Source organism: Phascolarctos cinereus, unplaced genomic scaffold (genome assembly GCF_003287225.1).
Source record: "Phascolarctos cinereus isolate Bilbo 61053 unplaced genomic scaffold, phaCin_HiC Scaffold_4;HRSCAF=312, whole genome shotgun sequence".
In the NCBI taxonomy this organism is placed as follows: Eukaryota; Metazoa; Chordata; class Mammalia; order Diprotodontia; family Phascolarctidae; genus Phascolarctos; species Phascolarctos cinereus.
The window spans coordinates 327313304-327338445 of NW_027555847.1; the positions used below are offsets into that span (position 1 = coordinate 327313304).

General features: G+C 37.6%; 1 protein-coding gene across 2 annotated transcripts in view; it reads left to right on the forward strand.

Annotated features, from left to right (window-relative positions):
• The window catches only part of ADAMTS6 (ADAM metallopeptidase with thrombospondin type 1 motif 6), a 339960-nt gene that overhangs the window by 160863 nt on the left and 153955 nt on the right, over positions 1 to 25142 (forward strand). For both annotated transcript variants that reach the window (XM_021007265.2, XM_021007269.2), the window contains exons 8-9: positions 3560 to 3603; positions 8752 to 8857. In XM_021007265.2, the coding sequence (XP_020862924.1) occupies positions 3560 to 3603; positions 8752 to 8857 (150 nt within the window). The remainder of the gene's footprint in view (positions 1 to 3559; positions 3604 to 8751; positions 8858 to 25142) is intronic.

Consider the following 25142-nt stretch of genomic DNA (forward strand, 5'->3'; position numbering starts at 1 on the left):
GTGATATGGCTGCAAATCATGGAATATCTCAGTCTCCAAAGATTAAAGGGCAGTGTTGGGACACTTAGTGGGTATGCATAGGCTTCAGGACATCACCAATGACTAATTCTGCCTCAAAAACAGCAAACAATCTATAGCCTGTGTGTTGCATTAGTACTCATATAATGTCAAGATACCTAAAGGAAGGCTGTCAGTACATTGGGGGACTTCTTGCAGAGTACTGACAAAAGCATGTGTGCAAGAATGACATATGATAAGACATGGATGAAATTTGTACTTTGGAAGGAGTACTCACATTGATGTGAGGAAAGATCCAACAAATATTTGTTTATTCATAGAGATAGATGTAAGGACTGGGCATGTGATTTCATTGGAAGAATATATATAAAGGAAGAAACCAAGGAAGGAAACAATAATGTATATAGTGTCTACTATGTTCAGACACTGTACTAAGCACTTTATAAATATCATCTCACAACAACCCTGAGGGGTAGGTGCTATTATCTCCATTTTACAGTTGAGAAAACTGAGGCAGAGGTAAAGTGACTTGCCCAGGGTCACACAGCTATTCAGTGCCTGAGACTGGATTTGAGCTCAAGTCTTTCTGATTCCAAGCCCAGCGTTCTGTCCACTGTGCCACCTAGCAAATCAGTGCTTAATCAATGATTGTTGACTTCATTGTTATGAAATGACTATAAAATCCAATTAGATGTTCATCCATTAGTACCTGTATGTGTTAGTGTGTATATGTGCATATGTATATGTCATATATGATTACACCTAAAGACTGAATTTATCGAGAACAATTAGCAAAGTAGTTTAAACTTCCCTTATCAGTTCTAATAATTTATTTATACTAAGTTTATCTGCCTTCATATGGCATCCAATAGTGAATCTCACTTACCTTCTCTTAAGTGTTTTCACATGCTGCAGGAACTCTTTATTATCTCATAGTTTGGATCAGAGGTTCTTATTTATGCTAACAAATTGTAATCGCTACCAATAGGAATCTAAACGTTTACTCAGTTGAAGAATTTGCTTATTTTTCTTCACTGCTGTTCATTTATTCATCCAACAAACATTTATTGAACGCTTACCATGAGCTAGGTATTCTGTTAGCTGCTGCTCAGTCAGTTGTAACAGCTCTGTCTTGATGTACAAGAAGATGCTATTGACAGTGGATGCCATCCACAAATGTAGATCATAACAGAATACAAAATATTTCTGGAATGTAAATAAAATGAGAAATGCATGGCTTGTTACTGAAGCTGTTAAAGGGTAATCTGTCCTTAGAATAGAGTATTCTGGAGTTGTGTAAGCTGATCTGAAAAAGGTAGGGGAAGAATTCTTCACTCTACTTAAGGGTAAGGTATGAGTCTACTGAAGGAAACAGTTGTGGGGACTGAGTGGTATATGTGTAAGGTGGGGAAAAAGCTATATAGAATGTTGATAGGGGCTGTTCCAAGGTTGTCTGGAAGAAGCTATATCTATAAAATAATGACTCCATCATGATACAGACTTATTGTGGCTGCTGGGATACATTTCTATCTATGTGCCTTATATTTATGACTGTTCCAGATGTTAAAATCCCAGGTCACACCAATGGCAAGGAAGGAGAGAGAAAGGTGTGAGTGATCGGGGAGGAGAGATCACGTAAAGGGGGCAATGAATTACATTCTCTCATCTCTGTCTTCCAGATTTTGGAAGTTTCATTGGCTGTCCCCCCATGCTGCATGCTCTCCCTCTCTATCTCTTCCTCCTGGCTTCCTTCAAGTCCCAGCTAAAACATCACCTCCTCTAGGAAACCGTTCCCAATCCCTCTTCCCAATCCCTCTTAATTCTAATGCCTTTCTTCTGTTGATTATCTCCAATTTATCTTGAATATATCTTGTTTGTGCATAGTTGTTTACATGTTGTCTCCCCCATTAAACTGTGAGCTCCTTGAGAACAGTGATTGTCTTTTGCCTTTCTTTGTATCCCTGGTGCTTAGCCCGGTGCTTGGCACTTAGTAGGAGCTTAATGAAATGCTTATTGACTGACAGACTAATTGAAAGCGATCAAAGTTTAAAACTTGATACTGTAAAACAAGATCTATAGAAGTTAACTCGCCTGTATTCAGTCAACAAGACAAAAAAAAATCGTGGAATTTCAGTAGCAATGTGAATGGAGCATTTAATGGCAAATTTTGACAAATTACTTTATGAAGTACGTTTAGTCTTTAGCAATGAAGAATCATTTATGCTTCCAGTGTTTGATTTTGCTGACCAAAGATATTCAGTAGCCTTTACTTTAACATAATGGAAAGTAGTTGTTTTAATTTTATAACTTGGATTTTCTTTGGTTTGTAAAATATTATTTAAAAAAGCCTTTTTATTTCCCACATGGAAAAACAAAAGAGAATATAACACACCCTCACCCCACCCTCCTTTTTGTTTATTCTTACTATTCAGAAACCCAAAATGCACTCAGGCTGAGAACTTGAATACTGAAGGTGTTATTATAAGTCTCTTAAGAGAAATAGTCATCCTAATATTGGCACATTCTTAACTGTAGCTTTAGAGGTGTAATAACAATTAAAAATATCTGACAAGGTTGCACAAACCATCTGATGTCTTGAAAATTTGTTTTACTTCCGGATATTTGCTTTCTTGAGAAGTTAGAAGACCCATTTTTTGAATTTCAGACCTTGGCCAAATAATTTGCCCTCCCTGGGCCTCAGTTTCTTTATCTATGAAATGAGGAGATTGAACTTCAGTTTCTTCTACTTATAAATCCTATGATCATCTATAAATACATTTCAAGTCCTTAATGGCTTGTCAAATGCCCTGGGTCCTGTTATTTTTATCATGACATCTGCATAGAGAATCGCTGTTTGAAGTTCAGCATGGACAAAACTGTCTAACACTGGGGAAGCTTTGTTTCTTTAATGATCTGTTTAGCTGTTTGAAAAACCTCTTAAAGCTATTTTCATCTTTTAACCCATGTAAAATCACAAGGGGTAAAAATCCAACCACCTGACACCAGTTCTGTTTCCATTGTTCTGTGTTTTTGGCATAATGCTCTGGACAGGCTCTTTTTAACAAGAGCCCCTGTTGGAGTGAGTGGAAAGGAGTTCAGAATTATGCTAATAATTCCAAAATCTAAACTGCAGCCTGTGGCTCTAACAAGAAGACATTCCAGCAGGTTCAGAAGAGGGTGGAAAAAAAGCCACTTCTTTGCTTGGTTCAGAAGCAGTAGCAATCTGCAGACAGGCTGCTCTAGCTTCCTAACTGTATGGCAGGCTGTTTTATGGAGACGGTGATTACAAAGGTCCACTTTAACCTTTCTTTCTTACTGGCAGGTGTCCCGCTGGCTCACAGCCAGAGGCTGTGAGTAACAGCATAGCCTGCGGTTTACCCCAGAGTGCTGAAAATGCCGACACTCCAGCTGGCTGCTCATAATTACACTGATTGCGGTCTGACAACTGGAGCTACAAGACAGAGATGTGATAAATGTATGAAAATATTTTACAAATTTGATCACATTACAAATTTTATCTCTCTCTTTATCTCCTCTACAGATATGATATCTGCACTTATAAAAACAAGCCCTGTGGAACATTGGGTAAGTTTCAAAAAGGGGGAAGTACATGAACTGTATTTGTTGGCTAATGGACTTGACTCTTGCTTGCTCAACTGGCCACTTTCCTTCCCTTCATTCAGGTCTTAGTAAGTTCATCTGAAGTTGACCCATAACGACACTTAAAGTTGACCCTGAAGGGTACATAGTTTGTTAAAAGTCACCAAGAACTTAAATGATGTGAACTGCTATTTGGGCGTTTTCGGGCAACTAGAAAGCTGATAAGGACGTGCCAGATGATTCAAATTTAGCAAGCAGTCATTACAGGACAAAGCTTACTGCTTATTTCCATATCATCTATCTCTGTGATATGTTGGAAAAATGTGAGAATAAATGAAAGCAATCAGCAGCCTTAAATCCAAGCTGTAAAACCCTTGGTTGAACTGTGGCTTCATTGAACATAGGAAGGTATGGCATCAAGAGGGATGGAATCTTTAGAAAGACAAGGTCACCGAACTTTAAGGGATTATTAGAACTTCTCAGTGCCTTGATAATGGAAAGCATGTTTGTCCAGCATTGCAAGTCAAGGTAGAGAGGAGTAGGGCTACCCTTCTTTGACATTTGGATATGTTTTTCCAAAATATTACTTGTTTTGCAAAACCTGCAGTTTTTTAGGGTCTAAAAGTCAAATTTTATTATGAAGCATTATCACATGTTGAATAGAATTCAAATGCAAGTGGAAGAAAGCCACTGAAAGATTTCATTAGTGATGATTATTCCATTAGCTTCGGGCTACAGGTTCATTTGGCAGCTAGTCACTTCAAGGAGCAAGTGATTCAACAAACATCCATTTATGTCAACAACATTTATTAAGTGCTTACTCTGTATAGGATACTCTGACCTAGTGCTGATTCTGTTTGATGATGACTTTCTCGATGTAATTCAATGTTTTTATAGAATCAGCACTTCTAGAGATTTTTTCTACAGAAACCCCTTGGTGGATAGGGCAATCTGTTGGTACTTCCTGGGTGGGGTGTGTGTGTGTGTGTGTGTGTGTGTATGTGTGTGTGTGTGTATGTGTGTGTGTGTGTGTGTATGTGTGTGTGTTGCATCAAAGGGAGTACAGCATGATTAGAACTATCTGGAGAGTTCAGTGGAACTTCTTTCCAGAGGCCCGAATCCTCAGATGGTTTGACCTGACATACCCTGCTTCTCCCATCCCATTTCTCCCAGTAGGATTTCTGATTAGGCAGCAAAATTCATTTACCTGGAACTAATCTCTGCCATCAAGTTCCTACCAGTGAGAAAGGCACCATTGTGAGGAAACTTGCTTTCAGTGAGGAAGTTTACACCAAAAAAATTTCCTTCCTGAAAGTTTGGTTTAGTGAGTGGGAATCTAATCTAATGCAAAGAGAGCTGAGCTGAGGTTCGTAAGATATAACTATCATTGATTGAGCATATGACCTTGGACAATTAAATTAGCTTCCTGGGCCTCAATTTTCTCATCTTAAAAGTAAGATTGATATCATATACTCACACCAGAGCAAATCTGTAATGATCAAACGGGATAATAATGGGAAAGGGTTTAGGAACACAGACGCCATATAAAAGCAAAATGATATTGTTCTCTAATATAGAAATACGTATGATATAGAAGATTTAACACATATTTTTGTTTTTAAAAGTTATCATCTGCTTTATTCTTCTTAAGCTATAAATGGGAGTTAAATACTTAACCAAGTTGAGCTACAGCAGAGGAGATCCTAGCATAATTATGTGGCTATTGAGTGGATTGAGGTTTATCCAGCTTCCTTGTAATGGTAGCTATTTCTCTTTTTAGCGTGACTGTTGATATTATTGCTTATTTAGGAAAGTTTGAGATTCCCTTTATAATGCCCCAAATGGAAGGGTTAATTAACTTTTCTTCTCCTTTCTTCCCCTTCTTCACTAACCTTTCCCTCATCAAGGAGTAAGCATAAGGCAAGATGGCAAGAAAGCTGTGTGGGAAAATACCTAGGGAAAGAGAAGGGGTAGGGCATACATTGGCTTCTTTGCTTAGTTCTGTACTTTTTGCTAAACTGAGAGAATGCTTTCTATCTTCATCATGGTGTAGGGCATGAAGAAATTCATCATGGAAGTGGGTTTGATTGGGAGACTGGTCAGCTTTCTCCTACTGAATGAAAGCTCAATAATGTAGCTTCATTATTTTGTCAGTACTATGGATTGGAAGTAGCATAGCAAATGGGTATTCTAGAAAGGATTTCTGTACTGGGAGGTCCCTTTCAACTCTTGAAATCAGTGATTTTTATGAATTCCTAGATTATCTGTGTTCAAGTATAAATGTAATCATGTATTATAAAGCCAAGAATAATTTAGTTTTTTATTCTTAAAAGAACATTGGGATCAAAAACCATTTTGGTTTTCCTAGGCCAAAGAAAGGAGAACTGAGAGGCAGCAGGCTGTAGTGAAATAAGGACCTGATACCTACTAGCTATGTGACCTCCAAGAAGTCTCTTAGCCTTTCTGTGCCCCTGGGATCTCTATAAAATAGATTTGTTGTCTGTCTTGGAGTTCCCTACAAAATGAAATCATAAGTCCAGACAAAACAAACAAACAAATAAAAATTCCAACTATGAGTAAACCACGCGTGTAGAATCCAATCCAACAAGCATTTATGAAGTGCTGAGTACTGAGAATAGGGGAGAGGTAGGTGTGCATTATTTAGAGTGTGGGGCCTGGAGTAGAAGATCTGAGTTCAAATGTGGCCTCAGATACTTACTAGCTGTGTGACCCTGAGAAAGTCATTTAACCCTTATTTGCCTCAGTTTCTCATCTGTAAAATGGGCACAAACTGGAAAAGGAAAGGGCAAACCACTCTAGTATCTTTGCCAAGAAAACTCCATAGAATCGAATGTGTCTGATCGACTGAACAACAAAGTACTGAGACTACAGAGACAAAATGAAATGAGGGCTTTGAGCTCTAGACGATTAATGCAAGTACATACGTGCTAATCTTCATATATGAGAGAGGTTAATGACTCCCACCATCAGTAGGGCATATGCCACTTGAGTGGCTTTTCCTGTAAAAATCTGCATTCTCTTGGCTAATTTCTCATGTGAGATATCTGGATAGAGTGAGGTGTGAGATCTGTGGCCATAAAACATAAGTTCCATTGCCCTGCCTAGGAATCAAACCCATCGCCAACACTGGAGAGAATATTATAGCATCGCAAGAGTGAAGAAAATTGACCAAGACAGTATTTGTTTTACCAAATAGTTTGTTGCTGGTTATTCTTCCTCTTCATGTGTTCTCTTAGCATAGCTCGCAATTTTATATAAACCTTCAGAGGCAAATCTGTGTTTAAAAACTCTACAATTCTACAGGGAATTGTTGAGAGTTCTCTATTATAGATACAAACCACAAGACACATATAAAAATGTAGTCCTTGCAATACTACTTTGGTTTGGGAAAATATGAAAAAATCTTAATTGAACAATAATTATCCATTGTAATTTTGATGGAGACACATTTTCATAAGACTCACAAGGTATAGGGTGCTCAAACAGCATGAGATATTTGTTTTGCTTCCTTTTATCTGCTGCTCCGTTTGTGCTTCCACTGAAGTCAGTTACCGTAACCAAGGTAACAATACCAATACAGCAGGTTGAGGACAGTTAATGCAATTTAGAAAAATTGTTATCTAACATGTTGGGACAAAAGAGTGCTAGTTAGTGAAAAAAAAATCCTGTTGAATAGATAATAAATGGCCCAGTCTCTCCTCATCTTGTTGCTGCACTTGCTTTTCTCTATAAAATATTTAAATTAGTAAAAAGATCATTTATATGTTTAAATCGCCAGTGTTGGTAAAAGCACCCAAAGGTCTCAGAAGTCTAATTTTTTTTTTGCCTCCAAACAAATAGGTACAACAAATAATCTCTCAGTGAACTCCAACTTTGCTTTATTCTGGTTGCTAGGTTGAAATTTTCGATGGAGGTGGGATGGCACAGGATGCATGGAGGTTATAGAAAAAGCAGTTTTTAGAGCTTTCCTGTTAGTGAAATTCTGGGTAATACAGCTTACACTATCTCAAACTAGCGTAACTGGGAAATTGAGTTGCTTGGAAGGCAATTACCAATACTTGGATCAAGGTAGTCTTCTGTTAGTAATGTGAAATGTTTTTCCTACATTTCCCATGATTTCTTCCAAGTGACTTCTCCTAGTCCCTCTTTATTTCTCTCTGTGTTAAGTGATACAGTATGATTTAGAATCTGTTTCCTTATACAGGGTAGCATTTTTCCTTTTGCACAAAAGTTCCTTTTACTCGGCTCTGTTTTGGAGCTACACACAGATTTACAGAGCATGATATTCTCTCGGAGTGGATGTTAGAGCTTCTACATGATAACATGAGGAGCCCTGCAATTCATCAGCATCAATGAATTAGCACCAGTGTGTCTCCTTTATTAGGAATGATCAATAGATCAAAGGCGGCAGTAGGATACAGCCTGTGCTCCTAAATTTGGGAATGACTTCCCTTCCATTAAGACTATTTGAAAAAAAGATGCTAACATCCTCACCAAGGCTAATTTCAAGAGATGCTGATTTAAGGAAATGAAGAAAAAAGGGGAAAAAATGCCAGACCATGCCATTAGTGATTCAGCATGTGTTTTTTTTTTTTAACAGTTCTTTCCCTCTATTGATAACATTCAGTTTTGTTTTTATAAAGACGTCTTTTTTTTAACCACTTGGGACTCATTTTTTTTGGTAACTAAAAAAAGTTGCTTGTATATTTTTATGAACCCACTAAACTTAAACAGATCTCTTTAGAAAAATACTGTGGATACATTTTGCTTTCTGCAGCCTCAAGAATGTTAAAATAGAAATGCTTTCTTGAATTCCCTCTCCTGGCTCAAGTTACTAGGTGGTCCCAAGTTACCAGAAGTAAAATTTATAAATCTAACCCCTCGTCTAGACATTTTCCAGCACTGACTGCAGTTCAAAAAATATTAATGTCTAGCCGGCAGAGTGAAATTCCCCCCCAGTGATTTTGCAAATGACTAGAAAGTTAACCTTTTGCCAACTGCTCCTTCTGTGCGTGGAGGTTATTAAAAAAAGAATCCAGGCATTTATAAGTAGGGGCTTTTAAGACTGCAACACCTTGGCTTGACCCTTTGTGTCTCCTTCTGTTTCTTCAGGCTTGGCCTCTGTGGCTGGAATGTGTGAGCCTGAAAGGAGCTGCAGCATTAATGAAGACATTGGCCTGGGCTCCGCTTTTACCATTGCTCATGAGATTGGTCACAAGTGAGTGAATTTAAGAAAATCAAGATAAAATTTAGTACGCCGCTCTTTGAGCAACTGGGGAAACTACTGTTTTGATTGTTTGCATTTGGCCACACTTTAACTCCACCTAACTCCACCTCTATTTGATGACAAGAGAGAATATCACCCTTCCCATGAAGGTTTCCCAACATAGGTTAGATGGTGGATTGGGAAAAGATTGACATTCTCTCTCCGACACCGCCCCCCCTGCCCATGCCCTGCCCTGTCCTCTGCAGTTACAGGGAGAAGGTTGAGAGCGGGGCAAAGACTAGGAGCCAGAGAGAGGAGGGTACCTGAGGATGGAAAGAGCAGGATACAGGGATAAGGAGAAGCCATTTTCTGTTTTAAATTTATGGGTTTTAAGAAGTAAAAACCTTTGGAAAGAAAAATTCTTCAGACTAGTAAAAATTTGCCGTGAACCAGGAGTTGGAAAACACTATTTCTAGTGGTATTGTTGCAGTTTGGGTATTGGGGTAAAGCGCCTTGAGACTGGGAGTCTTTTCAAGTAATATTTTTGATTAATAAAAAAAGGTAGGGTTCTTTGTCGAATACACACACTCAAGTATCATTTGAAAGGATTTCACTTTCGCTATGCCTGCCTTCCTCATTCCCCCTTTTCCTCAGGAAGCCAAGTTCCAGCGGTAAATAATCCTGCCTTTTCTGTTTCAATCCTCACCGATTATATACGCTGATAAAATGTTACTTCTGCTCTGGTTCTTGCTCCAGCTATGCACATGGCATTTCCAGGTCTGAAATGGACGTGTTGGCAGCTGTGATATGACTTTCACTTTCTCTTGAGCCACCTGTGTGTCATGTCGAGAGAACATGGTGTTATTGGACAGCAGCAATGCTTTGGAATAAGTGGGAGTGAAATGGAGTAGGATGGCATCCCACTTCATTTTAAACAGACCTGAAATCATCCAGTTAAGCTTTTAAAATACAAGTGAGAGAGGCAGCACAGCCCTGAGGTTTGCAAGCTTGCCCCTAGACGAGTGCTTTCAAATCTCACCTCATTCAGGGGAAGTCACTTAACTCTTCAGTGCCCCCAGGCCACTCTCTAAGACCCTCACACTCAAGAACAGTGCCAGTTTGTATTGGGAGTTGCCTTACTGGGAGCTCGGTCTCTTTAAGCAATTATAGACCCCATCACTCTTCTAAAAAAAAAAGATAAGAACCCAAACTGCATCTGTTAGCTGAAACATCCGCATTCTTATTTCTCCATTTAAAACTAACACCTTTCCCACCCATGTTTTTTCTCTTCTTCATTTTAAGCACTTATATATTTAAAGCTTGTGGGAGGGAGATGGATTTTGAAATATTGTGCTTCTTTCAAGTATTGATGTCATTAGGAGGTTTAGGGATGACAGGATGGGACTCCCAATGTGAGTCAACAAGTCTCTTCTTTAAGTGTTCAGATGGTGTTAGCTGTTTTGTGTAGCATGCTAGTCAGTTTTCTAGTACAGTTAAGGAAATGTTGCAAAGTGAGTGGATGAATGGTCTTAGAGTTAGGAAGAAGTGGATTCTACCCCTGCCTTTGATACCTATTCTCTCACTTTGGGGTGAATCACATAAACGTCTCAAATACCTAAGACTAGATGTTGGAAAGTGACTGATGCACAAGAGGGGAGGACATACCTACCCCGGAAGTTCCTCTTGTCAGTGAAATTACAGGCTGAGGTGAAGGGGATGGGAGAATGGAAAACAGGAAAAAGGGAAAGGAAAAGTACATTACTCTAACCAGAATTCCTCCTTTCGGTTGAACCTGGCATTTAGCTTCCATTCTAGTACTTAGCGTAATGCCTGGCGCAGAGTAGGCACTTAATGAATGTTTATTGACTGAATGGCATTGAAATGGAAACCAACTTTGTTACCTAACAGGAATACCTAACGGATATATGAATTTCAGACAAGTCAAATCTTGCAAAGCATTCTCTAATGCCTTATCATGCATTTTCATATTGCAATTACCTGTTTATAGTATCAGCTTCCCATATTATACTTTATGCCTTTCCCTGAGGCTGCTAAGTGGTGCGTTGGACAGAGTGATGGGCCTTGCATCGGGAAAATTTGAGTTTAGGTCTAGTTTCAGACACTTACTAGTTGTGTGTCCTAGGGCAAGTCACTTGACTTTTGTCTGCCTCAGTTTTTCATCTGCAAAATGAATAAGAATAGCTCCCACCTCCCAGGATTATTGTGAGAATAAAATGAGACAATATTTGTAAAGTGCTTCACAAACCCTAAAGTACTATATATAAGTGCTGGATTTATTATATTATTGTTCCCAAGTGCCTCGCCCCATACGCTGTTCACAGTTGGCCCTTACTAAATGTTTGTTTGATTTTGTATTTAGCCTGTCTTTAAATCACTTTCTTTTCTTTTTCCTTTTAAAGGTTAGCCTTTTTTAATGAAATAAAATTGTTAACTACTGAATATATTTCCTTCATTTGACTTTCCTAGTGAACTTGGCTTAATGAATCATGGAACAGGCAAAAGCAAGAGAGTCAGGCAGAAGGGAGGAAAAAACCTAAATGACACAGATAATTCTGAGTCTTGGAAAATAAGCTCCTGACCATCTGACTATAATAATCAAAGTTAGCAAATGGAAAGTGATTGTTGTTCATCTGTTTGCCCCATAACGATCATAGCTTTAGAGTTATACAGAGCCTTAAAGGTCATCTAATCCAACTTCTTTCTTTTACAGATGAGGAAATTGTAATTTTAAGATAGAGATTAAATGCCTTTCCAGTGGTCCTAAATGTAGTAAATGGCAGTGTCAGGATTCAAACTCATGTCTTCTGACTCCAAATCCCTTCCTTTTCCCACTGCTAGTCATTGGACAAGAGCTAGGATTTTTCACATATAAATGAGTCATTTTGAAACACAAATTAATTCCTTTTTAGGGGTTCTACTTAGATTTGGATAACGACAGAAGGTAGGTGCAGGAAATGTTCAATAAAGTTGAAAAGCAGTTGTATTCAAAATAAGAAGAATGAGCTGAAAACATATAATTCTTCTCTTTCTCTTTTCCTCACTTTCCTCCAAACTACATATAAGTAAATAGTAGGAGAATGAAAGTGAAAATGTCCCCATGAGAGGAACATACATCTCCAGTTCACTTAAAACTCAGGCTCATTAATGGTGCCACAATCTTAGGCAACCAGACTATATTTAATAGGTTCTGTTAGATTCAATAAGATGGAAATGTTGGGACAAGTCACATACTAGCAGGCAAGTAATTATGTGTGTGATGGCAATATTGCCTTATGTAGTTAGAAATGACTTAATGCCAGAATATATATGGCAAACTCATTCCTGTATATTGTGCTTTAAGTAGCTGAGATGCGGGATCAGCTCCCTTTGTGCCTTTTTATTAAGATTCTAACTGGGCCACCTACCAGGACCTCTAGTCTCCTCCTTGAGCTTTGCCAGCATTCTTATTCTTCTCCATATTAGGTCCATTTAGTAGGTATTTTGAGCTCTCCTGGAAATGAGTAATAGTGCCTTAAATAGCAGAGCTCTAGAAAGGAAGTAAAGTCTTGTCTTATGATGTGTCTTTTATACATTGGTGTGTAATTAGAGGCTGTATGAGGCTATCAGAGATGACATACAAACAATAAATAGACAAGATAAACATACGTATATAGGTACATATGTATACATACACACATGCATGCGTACACATACACACTTATACACACATGCACACACACATACACACACATATATATGCATATACACATATACAGGATTAATTGGAGATTATCTCATAGAGAAAGAACTAAGAATAAAGGTATAAAGAAAAATGATGTATACTCAGCTTGAAAATGAAAAGCTGGACTGAAGCCCAATTGTGAAGGGCTTTCTATGCTTAATGGAGGAGTTTATATAATCAGCTGCCAGAGCTTCTTGAATAGGAGAATGGTCAGATTGTGCTTTAGGAAAAAGCTCTGGAGCTTTGCAGCTGTGTGAAGGATGAATTGGGGAGGAGAAAGACTTCTGAGGCAATGAGACCCTTGCAATGGTCCAGGTAACAGGTGATGAGAACCTGAACTAAGGTTATTGTAGCCTAAGTAGAAAGAAAAGAGCAGATCTGAGAACTCTTGAGGAGGTGGAATCAACAAGATTTGGCCAGTTGATAAGTTGAAGATGACTCCTGGGTTGCAAACCTTGGTGACTAACTACATGGTGGTCTCCTTGAGAGAAAGAGGAAAATTAGGAGGAGTGATAGATTTAGGGAGAAGCATAATGAGTTCTGTTTTAAACCTATTTTTGAGGGGCAGCTAGGTATCTCAGTAGATAGAACACCTGGAGTCAGGAGGACCTGAGTTCAAATCCAACCTCAGATACTTGCTAGCTGTGTGACCCTGGGCAAGTCACTTAACCATAATTGTCTAAAAAAATAAATAAATAAACGTGTCGTTTGAAACAGTTATGAGAATTTAGATTTGTATGTCCAGTAGGCAGTTGGAGATTCGGTTAGATGGTGCTTTGGTTACATGAATACTGGTCATGTCAATTTAGGAATCAAGTGTATAGGTGGTGGGATATATATAGATCAGCTGTTCTTAACCTTTTTTGCATCATGGACATGCTTGGCAGGCTGGTGAAGAGCCTATGGTCCCCTTTGTAGAATCACATTTATAAATACATAAAAATCAAAAGCACATAGTATTACAAAGGAAATCACTTGCATTGAAATACTGTTATCACAATTTTTTTAAAAACCAGGTTAAAAAATGATGAACTTATAAAGGAGACCAGGGAGGATCAGCTCAACAGTGAAAGGAAAGTCATGAGAGAACAGTGTCATGAAAATCCAGAGAGGAAAGGGTATCCAGAAGGAGGGGTGATCCACAAGGAGGTCAAGAAAGAAGTGAAGAGTTTTTAAGGAAGGTGGAGTTAAGGCCATGTGTATAAACAGCAGGGAAGGAACCAGTGAATATGAAGGAGGCTGAAAATCAGAGGGACACAAGGGAATGATTGAAGGAGCAGTCTGCTGGTGGAGATTAGTGGGGATGGAATCAGTTCTTTAAGACTCATCTACTACAAAAAAGACAGCTGTGATTTGCATTCAGATTAAACAGATTTCCCACACTGGCCAAGCATTGACATATTTAACAAGAACAACATTTAGTCTTACAGATCAGACCATTGTTTCAGAGCATGTTAAAAACAAAACCACTACTTTCCTTCTGGCCCTAATGCTAGAAGAAATGATTGAGTGCAGAAATGTTATCTGACAGTAGAAATGTTAACTGCTTTTCCCCACAGCCCAGCAGGACTCTGTGGGCCTGCCTTTTATCCCAGTGCCAGATAGGCAAGATGTAGTTAACAGATCATCCTACTCAATCCTCATTATCTGATCAGGAGGAAGAAGGTGCATCAGAAATGAAGCCCTTTGTCCTGCCCTTAGAATCTTGGGATTTAGCTCAGGAGCCAGTAGCGAGTCAACTCTAGTTCATTCGGACAGTTATTGGGAAATGGAAGGGAAGACGTGATCTTTATTCCTCTCTAAACAAACTAGTAACCATGGCCACTCTCCGTGTAATGAATGTGTTGTGTTTTGTACGCCCATGCCTTTCATGTAATGGGCATCTGTGATGACCTAGAAGATTCATTGTTGTTAAGAAAGGCTTTTCACCCACGGATTACTGAGGAAGAGCCCTGATGAAATCACTGGACAGTGTGAATATTTTCAGGCCCTCTTCTTAAATTGTATAGAATTTAATTTTGAATATAGGGTATTTCTGTGCCATGGGGATAATAACCATTTCAGACGGCTGTAAGGGAACTATTTTCTTTGAGTAGGCCATGGTAACCACTTCTGTTACTCTCTTTCATGATGTAAAAAATATGGAATTGGTTTCTTTTTCAAATGGAAAATTGAGGCATGGAACTGAATATAAGTAACATGTCTGGTCTGAATAGAGCAAAATACACTTAGAGAGGAAGGGATGTACTTTGAAAGATTTTTATTAATTGTGCATTTACTGTGGCTTTCAAAAGTTATGAAAATGATCATGTTGAGAAGGAAGAATTAAACTGTAAACTGAAGTTACAGTAAATTCAGAAAGATATTATTTATTCACACAGCTTAAAGATAGTATCCCAAAATTCCAGAGTTTTAGCTTCTTAGACATAGTATAATCCTACTGCCTAATATTAGTTGAAATTATATTGATGGGATGACATACTGTTTGAGGGTACTTAAAGCAAATAATAATAATAATGATAATGATGATGATGAAAATGGTAGAAAAGAACAGTGAAGAGACATTGTGACCATTCTTTGAGGCACTGCTTTTTTAATGCCTCAGCATAAAAAATGCTCGGCAATAGAGGCTTTCTGGAGAAGATACAGGCTATGTTGAGGGGTCAGAAGGGAAGTGGCATGGCTTTAGGGCCAAACCTAAGCAAATTGGGGCCAGATAAGATGAACCCTGAACTCCCTTTCTTTTTCAGCTTCCCTCTGCATACTCCCTCCAGGTACCTGGTGGTCTTCAGATCCCATCTCATCTTGGTCTTATTTAGGCATTTGGGACTTAATATATTAGTCCTCTTAGAACCATTCGCATCTTTGAGGAACATAAAGAAAAAACGTTTCGAAAAGCAGAATAAATCTCTCACGTGAGCTTCTTGAGAGGAGGGACTCTTTTGCCTTTCTTTGTATTCCTATCTAGAACTTAGCCCAGTGCCTGGCACAATAGTAGCTGCACTTAACCAATGCTTGCTGACTGACTACCAATGGGAAATCTTTTTGATTGGTGGTAGAAGTCCTCTTGATGCATCTAAATGAATAGTATGTTGTATACACACATACACCTTTGTTTAAGGTTAGTTCTTATTACAGTCCTTGATAAATGGTAGCTCTTCCAATTGTGGGGAGGTGGCCTATTAAGGAGGGATGTGGTATTTGCATTGGGATTTAGGGAATATCTAGGGAAAATATGAGAGGAAATATAGTACTGGCTGATATGAGAAATGATCTTTGCAGTTTAGCATAAGGTGAGATTTAATATGGAGGTTTTCAAAAAGTGATGTGGTTGAAATCTAAGTTGAAAGATGACTTTAGCCATGATATTGTGAAAGAATTTTGATAGGAAGTAGACTAGAGGCAAGGAGTCATATGAGAGAGGTAGCTTGGTGTCTTGGAAGAAGCCACAAGATTAGAATTAGAAGACCCAGGTTGTTGTTGCTTAACCTTTAGTCTTTCAAACTGTAAAATGGGGTTAGTAATAATTATATTAGCTACCTTACAGAGTTATTGTCAGAGAAGTGCTTTCTAAACTTTAAAGTGCTATAAAATGTGAGTTATCATGATGACTATGGTTAAGCCTGTAAAGCATTAAATTTTAAAAAAATACTAAAACCCAGCCAAGATTTTTATGTACCACTCTTTCTTCTCTCTCTCTCTGTATATATATCTATATGTCTATATCTATATCTATATCTATATCTATATCTATATCTATATCTATATCTATATCTATATCTATATCTATATCTATATCTATATTTTTAGGCAATTCGGGTTAAGTGACTTGCCCAGGGTCACACAGCTAGTAAGTGTCAAGTGTTTGGTCTGAGGCTGGCTTTGAACTCAGGTACTCCTGACTTCAGGGCCAGTGCTCTATCCACTGCGCCACCTAGCTGCCCCATCTTTCCTCTATATTACAATAGCCAAATGCTTCATCTAGGCCCTAACTGAGTGATTTTGTCAATGTGAGAGACATCACAGCTCTCCTCTACCTTAGTAGTTTATCTTGATGAATTGCTGTGTCTGAAAAACTTGTCACCTTCTGGCTAACTTGGTGAGATACCCTTTCACAATTAAGCTGGTCTTCAAACACATAGACTTGTTCTTGAAGTGATTCCAGCTTGGTAGAACCTATCAGAATTTGTGCTCTACTGGCATAACCTTCAAGGACCCAGAGTGACCTCCTTAAGCCATCAGAGTGGCACTTGACTAAGACTTGCATGGTACTCTTACAAGCAGCAGTATCCTGACTCCATTCTAATGGCTCAACTGAAAAAAATTTGTTAAATTCACACTAAAGACACCCAAATTGCATTCATCTACTGCTGCCCTTATATGCATGCATCTGTGTCTGTAATTTTCCCATACCAGCATTGACTGTTATACTTTTTAACGAACCAGATTAGGAGTTGAGTTTAATTTTTTCAATGGTGTGATATGCAAATGTGAGCTTAAATCATTTTAATTAATGTGTAATGTATCCCTGCTGTTTATTCCAAGTATAATAACAGCATGCATCCATTTTAGATGTTTATAAGGGAACAATGATTCTGGCATTGTACCAACCAGAAATATCCAATTATAGTTTGTAGCAGTTTTTCAATTTCTGAGCGCAAGAAGGACTGATGTTCATTTGATTAGCCTCAAGGCACTGGAAAATCCTGAAGCCTTCTGAATTATCAAAGAAAGATTTGGTCTTGGTGTTGGAATATTTTATTATATTCTAATGCTTTTGAAAATTACTTAACTCTGAAAGAAGTTATTTGACTAGCCACTTTAACCCATTCTTCAGCCACTGGTTCCACAGATGAATGGAAGAAAAGAATAATACTTACAGGATATTAGCTAATTGATATGGGCATTAATCTATGCAGGGAGTTCAAAAGGATGGTATTGAGATCTCAAATGAGAATCAAAAGCTTTATGGAGTTACTTATGTTCCTCCCTTCCCCTTGTAGTGCAAAATATGGAATCCTAGCCCTGATTCCATCAGGGAAGGAGAAATATATCTCAAAACACTAATACTCTAAAGGGGAAGGGGAAGGCTTTACTTATTAATAAAGGCATGTATATGTGTGTGTGTGTGTGTTGATATATATGTTCTATAACAAACAATAGTGATTTACTTATATTCCCCAGAAGAAAGGTAGCACTTAGACTCATAAAGCTCTAAGAAGCAATCATATCCTTAGGCAAATGATGGGAAGGTCATAGAAACCACAAACCAGACATTATGAAGCACCATTGTTGAAGTTTAACAGGTCCTAAAACAAGCTGCTTGTTTACAACTTGGGAACATGATTATTTACTAATGTTCTGTATTATTTTAAAATAGAACATGTGCAAAATCTAGGGGAATCAGATTCCTTTTCATACACTTAAGGCTTTTATTTCTCCCTTTGTCTCCTTTCAGAATCCTAGATTTTTTTTTTTACTATTCTTTCTTTTTTATGTATATAAATTTGATTTACTAAAAACTTCAGTGTCACAGTTATTCCCTGGACTCTTTCCCCCTCATTGAGCTATCACCATATCTCTCTCCTGTCTTTGTGTCTTGAAAAGTAGCCAACACCTGATGTCTCTTATTTTCTTATCATGCATTCCCTTTGTAATCTGGCTTCATACTTACCATTTTATAGAAACTAGTCTCTTAAAGGTAACCAGTGAATGAATTATTATCATCAGATCTAATGGCTTTTTTCAGTCTTTATCTTCCTTGGCCTCTCTGCAGTCTTTTTGTTATTCTCTAACCTTGTGGCATGCCCCTTCCTTGCCTCTGCTTCTTGAAATCCTACCTGTTCTTCAGATTTTAACTCAAATTCCACCTCTTCCATGATGCTTTCACTGATTCCCCCAGTGAAAGCCAGAAATAATTTTTCCTTGCTCTGATCTTGCACAGTACTTCTCACCCCTCTTGTATGCTAGTGTTCTACTTGCCTGATTGTTAACTTGGACAGATCTTCATCTGGGTCCACCCTCTGACTACAGATGTTCCTAATGCTCTGCCATATGACCTATCTATGTGCACCATTTTTCTTAGTGATCTTGTGAACACCCAAGAAGTCAATTAGCATTTCTATGTGGAAGACTCTGAGACCTGTATATCCAGCCCTAGTCTTTCTCCTGAGTTTTAGTCCTGTATCACTGAATTCCTGTTGGACATCTCTACTTGAATGTCCAATAGGCATCTCAAAGCCAGTGCATCCAAAATAGCACTCATGATCTCACCCCCTAATACACCCTTCCTCCAAACTTCTTTACTTCCATTGAGGATGATAACTTCTAGCAATTAAAGTTTACAACCTCAGAGTCACCATTAACTCTTCTTTCTCCCTTACTAGCTGTATTCAGTGATTGCCAGTCTCCTTGGCTTCCATTACATCATGTACATCTATTCCCTTTTCTTTATTCACATGGATGCCACCCTTGTTCAGGTCCTTATTACCTTTTAGAACAGCTTTATAAATTGACCTCCTGGTGTTCAGTCTCTCTCATCTCTAATCTGCCCCAGTCATCTTCCTAAAGTACGAGTCTGACCATATCTCTTTCCCTTACTCCAGAATCTTTAGTAGCTCCATTTTGCCTGTAGGATAAAATCCAAACTCCTGGCATTTAAAGCCCTTCACTATCTGTCTCTTGCCTATCCTCCCAAGCTACTATATATTGCCTCCTTCATATACTATTTGTTTGTGCTAACCTGGCATACTTTCTGATCTCCCAATCTAGCATTCCATCTACTGCTTCCATGCTTTGGCATAGAATGTCCCCCATACCTTGAAATCTTTCCCTCCTTCTCTTTGCCTCTTTGAATCCCTTTGAGACTGAGCTCATATGCCATCTTCTCTGATAAGTCTTTCCTAATTTACTTAATAGTTAGTATTAACATCTTCCTCTGAAAATTTCAATGTATATAATTATCTGTTTATGTATTGTATTATCTTCATTAAAAATGAAATCTTGAAGGCAGGGGATATTTTTCATTTTTGGTTTTGCATGTAGTCAGGGTTTATTCATTAGAGTGGATTATATTCTGCACTGTATTTATTGCACGACTATACACACACATTTGTGCACATGTCATTATCCTCTTTGTGGGATTGTGAACACTGTCTTTTTTTTTTTGGTAGCACTTCTGGTTCCTAGCATAATGCTTTGCACAAAGTAAGTGTTTAATAATTAGTTGTTGAATGGATGACAAAAACGTATTAGTTGGCATGTAAGATAGGGTGACTATCAATTTTTAAGAGACCAGGGTAATTAGTGAAAGAAAATTAGAATAATTTCATGTAATTATTTGGGAGAGTAGCAATGCAGTAAAAATCTATCCTTTTTTTAGGAACATGACATATGAAAACCCAGACCTTCAAAACAGATAAATTAGGGAATGATTGCATATTAGGTAAGAATTCCTTGAAGCATCATTTCTCAGTACACCAAAATTTTCATTTTATTTACAAAACTTGAGCTTATACATGACTTTTAAGGAACATACCTGCATAAAAGAAGATAAATCTATATTAAAATTAAGAATTTAACCAATATTAGAATATTCAGAATTAATGTACTAGACAAGAGCAATCTTTCTAATCAGTGTTAGCATTCTAAAATGTCCATTTCACATTCATCAAGGACATATAGCCCTATTCTGGTAGCGAAGATCTTGTGTTTAATTGGATTAGTACATCTCCATGTCAAATGTATTCAAGTGAGGACACAGGAGATATGGTCTCATTTGAATATCCTGTGCCATTTGCCTAAAAGTGAAAAATGTTGTAGGAAACAATGGTAATACAAAGGCACAGAGAAACAATGGCATAGCTGTGTTGGTATTTAGAATTAATTTTGGCCTGTAAGGTTCTATAAAATTAAAGGGGATTTGAAAAAAAGAATCAAGGAAGGGGTCAGGGGAAGTAAACAGTCTCTGCTTTGGTTACCTCCCAGACACTAACTCCTCAATTGGGATGTGTTCACAACCCCTCCCTGTTTAAAAAAAAAAATTCTTCTTTCCAGTTCTAGGAACCTCCCAGTTAGTTTTGGAGTCAGAAATGCCTGGTGGGGCTAGCCAAAATCTATGTCCTTTCCTCACCACAGTGATTTCCACATTTCTCATACCCTCACTGACCTATTACAATGTTTTTATAACTGGGATTGTTACAGAAGGATGCTGCTGATGTCAGATTGGCAGCATAATTGAATAAGCTATTGAGATCACTTAACTCCAGTCGTCTCCTTGTACTGACTACTGTTTAATATTGGATCCAATTCCAAACCTTTAGTCTTTTTTCTTCATGATTCTATGTATCTAAGGAATGATCTGCCCTTCTCTTTCCCTCACTAAATTACTTTATACTCATCTTTATAACCATGACCTGCTCCCTAGCTTTAATTTAAAAAGAAATGAGTCTATCTTAGTCCTAAAACTTAGACATGAACTCCTAGACTTGGAACATCAAGACCTAATTTGTTCCCCAGTATTCAGAGAGGTATGATTGTTGAATTAAATAGATTTGAATAATGACACTGAGCCATCAAGGAAAAAGGTTAAATTATATTCAGTATACTTAGTTTAAGAAAGTAGGGGAAAACGCATAATATATTTTTGAAAGATTTCAATCAAAAATGGTTAATATTTAGAAAACATTTTGGCACTAAAAGGACTACATTCACTTATTGGGAAAATCCACACATGAGCAATGCTTCATTCATCAACAATGTTGGATAATTATAATGTTATTTTATTTGGATTCTGATGACCTCAAGAAATCATAGTCAGAAATCCATATCCCCACCCACACATACACATGCTCTTTCTTGTACTTTCAAGCTGCAGTGAATTTGTGATCTCATCGATGTGAGTATTATTTCTAACAATGCAGATGACAACCCATCCATGGCTGCCCAATCACTAACATCCTGGGAAATTTCCTGATGTTCTTATGCTATCACAAGGACTCTAATGGAGTATATGAATAGTTTGTGAATTGGTTTTACCTCACTCTTACTTTATACAAAAGAAGGCTTTAAGGTTGCATATCTTATCTGTTGGGGTCGTGTTTTCTAACCCAGCCCTTCTTTTTCACTCTTTAAACTTGAAGGAGACAGTCATTTATAGAATAGAGAACAACTTACACAATTTTTCATATTTTCTTCCAGTTTTTAATGTACAATTTTGCATTTGCAAGTCCTCCACCCTTTTCTTAACTTAGTATGAAAACATTCTTGCTTTACATATTACACATAGTTCCTTAGGATCAATTGTGTCTCTTTTGCTCAAACTTTCAAGTTCAGCCAGTGTACATGAATTTATTTTAAGAGTGGTGATGGTGATGTTGAAATGAGAATGAATTCAAACATGTATTTAACTCATGAATTCAACATTTGGAAATTGTCATCCATGCAGTTTTTAGATGTTGAGGAGAACAAATATGTGATAAGAAAGAAAATCTAACCGGATTACCTGAAGAAAGTGACCTGCTCTGACAACAACAAAGTATAAATTTAATGAGCAATTATTAAGCTCCTACTGTGAGCAAGTAAAGAAATGTATACTTAAGAAATTTCCAGATTTTTGTTTTTTCAGATCATATCAAAAGACAATTATCACCTCTGAGCAGTGATGAGGTGAGTTGCCTTTATGTTGTTGTGATAAAGGGAATGCAATGAAATCAGATAGCCAGAGTAAGAAAAAGCCTGTAAGAAGCAGCAAAGAGGAAGGGGAAAAGCCAATAAGATATATGTATCAATCTGTATAATTGTAAAAGAGCTAACCCCATTCAGTAAGTTCACTAGAGTGCTGGGAAAAATGGTGAATATGTGGCCCTCAGTTATTGTCTGTTCTGCCAAATCCATTAAAAAGGGCAGCCTTTACTTGGCTCAGGTGTTACTGTATATGTAGAATAGATTGTTTTTTGATCATCAAACAGGGTACAACTGTGTGAATCACATTATGACTGTGCGCCCAGTCACATCTTACCTCTCTCTCAGCAGCAGATACCCCATTCTAGAGTGGTCATTACTTCTGATAGAAATCCTCATCTTAATGTAAATGGCTGTACCAGTAAGGCAGCTGTCTGGCTACATAGTGGTAAAGTGTTATTAGGTTTAGATATTTTTGTTTAAACAAAATTTAATTGTACTCACATATACATATATTTGTTCATACATAATTACATGTATCTTAATGAACTGGACTCATTCCAGAAAGGAAGAATTAAGCTTAATGAGTTCCTTTTCTTTTAATCACTTTAGCTATTACTGTTTTAGAAAAGCTGCGTTTCCCTAGTTTCATTCAATGCTGTTGCTTCATTGCTGGAAATGATGGCCTAATGGACTGAAAGAATCCAGCCAAAATTATAACCAGACAATAGCTTAGAAAATATTGAGAGAATATGGTTGGTTATTTTGTAATTCTCAGCTGTTATCTATACTCACATAAGATCTACTAATAATTATGAAATACAATGATATTGTTTTGATAGAAAAAACCCAAACCCACTTAGTTTAAAGTGTTTAATTGTTTCCCCCCTTGTAGTCATATTAAGACTTTCCCAGTGAAATGGAGTTTTAAAAAAGATTACACTTGTTTTTGTAGAACTACACTTAATTTATGTCTCAGTTTCAGCTCTTAAGACAATGCTGTCACTGGTGAAATAATAGTACTTGGATTACTTTCTGTGTTTCAAGTTCCAAATAGTGTATAAAATTGGTTCAAGAATAGTATTCAGAAAATATGGCAGACATCCTATGTCCTTGGGAAACTGAATGTTACCATGGAGATCAGCTCTAGTAGTTCAGTGTTGGTGCTGTTCAGTTGTTTCAGTTGTGTTTGACTGTGACCCTATTTGGGGTCTTCTCAACAGAGATACTGGAGTATTTTGCCATTTCCTTCTCCAGCTCATTTTACAGATGAGGAAACTGAGGGTTAAGTGACTCACCCAGGGTCACACACAGCTAGTGTCTGAGGCCAGATTTTTTTTAATCCATTAATTTATTTATTTTTAGTTTTCAACATTCACTTCCACAAGATTTTGAGTTCCAGATTTTCTCCCCATCTCATCCCTCCTCAAACTCCAAGACAGCATGCATTTCCCCTAATCTGTCTGAGGCCAGATTTGAACTGAGGAAGATGAGTCTTCCTGATTCCGGGCCTGGTACTTTATTCACTGTACCACCTAGCTGCTCCTGATAGTTCAATAGCAGCTAGCAATTTAGTGTTAGTATTTAAAATAAAATTTTAATCAATCATAAAACATTTTATGAAACATTTCCTATGTATAGGCATTAGAGAGACAAAGAGAAAATTAGGAAGTCCTTGTCCTCAAGGGGCTTACACTCTAACAAGGGAGACAACATTCACATACATAGTTATATACAAAGCACACATAAAACAGATAAAGGGTAACTTTGGGAGATGACAGTAGTAATAGTTAAGGGTATTAGAAAATGCTTGATGCAGAAAGTATCATGAGCTGAATCTTCAAGAAAACCAGAGATTCCAAGGGGTAAAGGTGAATAGGGCATGGAGATGGGAGATAGAGTGTCATGTGTGAAGACCATGAGGAGGACTAGTTTGCCTGGAAGGGAGTTATGTGTAACAAAGTTGGAAAGATAAGATAGATTGTGAAGAGCTTTCAGTGTCAAACAAACAAATTTCTGTTTTATCTTGGAGTTAATAGTGAGCCACTGAAGTTTGTTGAGTAGAGTTGGCATGACATGGTCAGACAAGTACTTTAGAAAAAAAATCCCCTTTGCAAATGGATGGAAGTTTGATGGGAGTGAAGTAAGACTTGGTACAAGGAGACCAATTAGGAGATTATAGTAACAGTTGAGGTGACAGGTGATGAGGACTTGAACCAGGATTCTGGTTGGAGAGAAGGAATTGGATGCAATTGTGGAGGTAGAAACAACAATATTTGGTAATCAATTGGGTATGTGGAGAGAGGGAAAATGGGCCAGAGATAACACTAAGTTTGTGGAAGTTGGTGACTAGAATGATTGACAGTCCCTGGAAGTTTGGAAGAGGGTAGTCTATAGGGTTGCCATCCATTCTTCCCTTGAAGACTTCTGGTTAGGAGAAACCAACTTCTTCTGAGGAAGCCCATTTCCATTTTTTTTTTTGTACAGATCTCTAACGGAAAAATTTCCAGCAGCCTACATATATATATTTAAGTCTTCCCCATCCTTAAAAAACCCTTCATTTGACCCTACCATGCCGTCAGGCAGCCATATTGTATTTACATTCATTTTTATATTCAGTTCTTATAAGAAGCTGTCTACTTTTGTTTCTTCTACATCTTCTTCTCTTACATCTCAAACTCCTTATAGTTTGGATTCTGACTTCACTCAGCTAAAACTACTCACTTCAAAGTTACCAGCATTATCTGAGTTTCCAAATCCAATGGACTTTTCTCTTGACCTCTCTGAAGCATATATAACTGTTGATCATCCTCGCCTCCTGGCTATTAAATCTTTCTTGAGTTTTTGTAACATTTCCCTCTTATGTTTCATTCA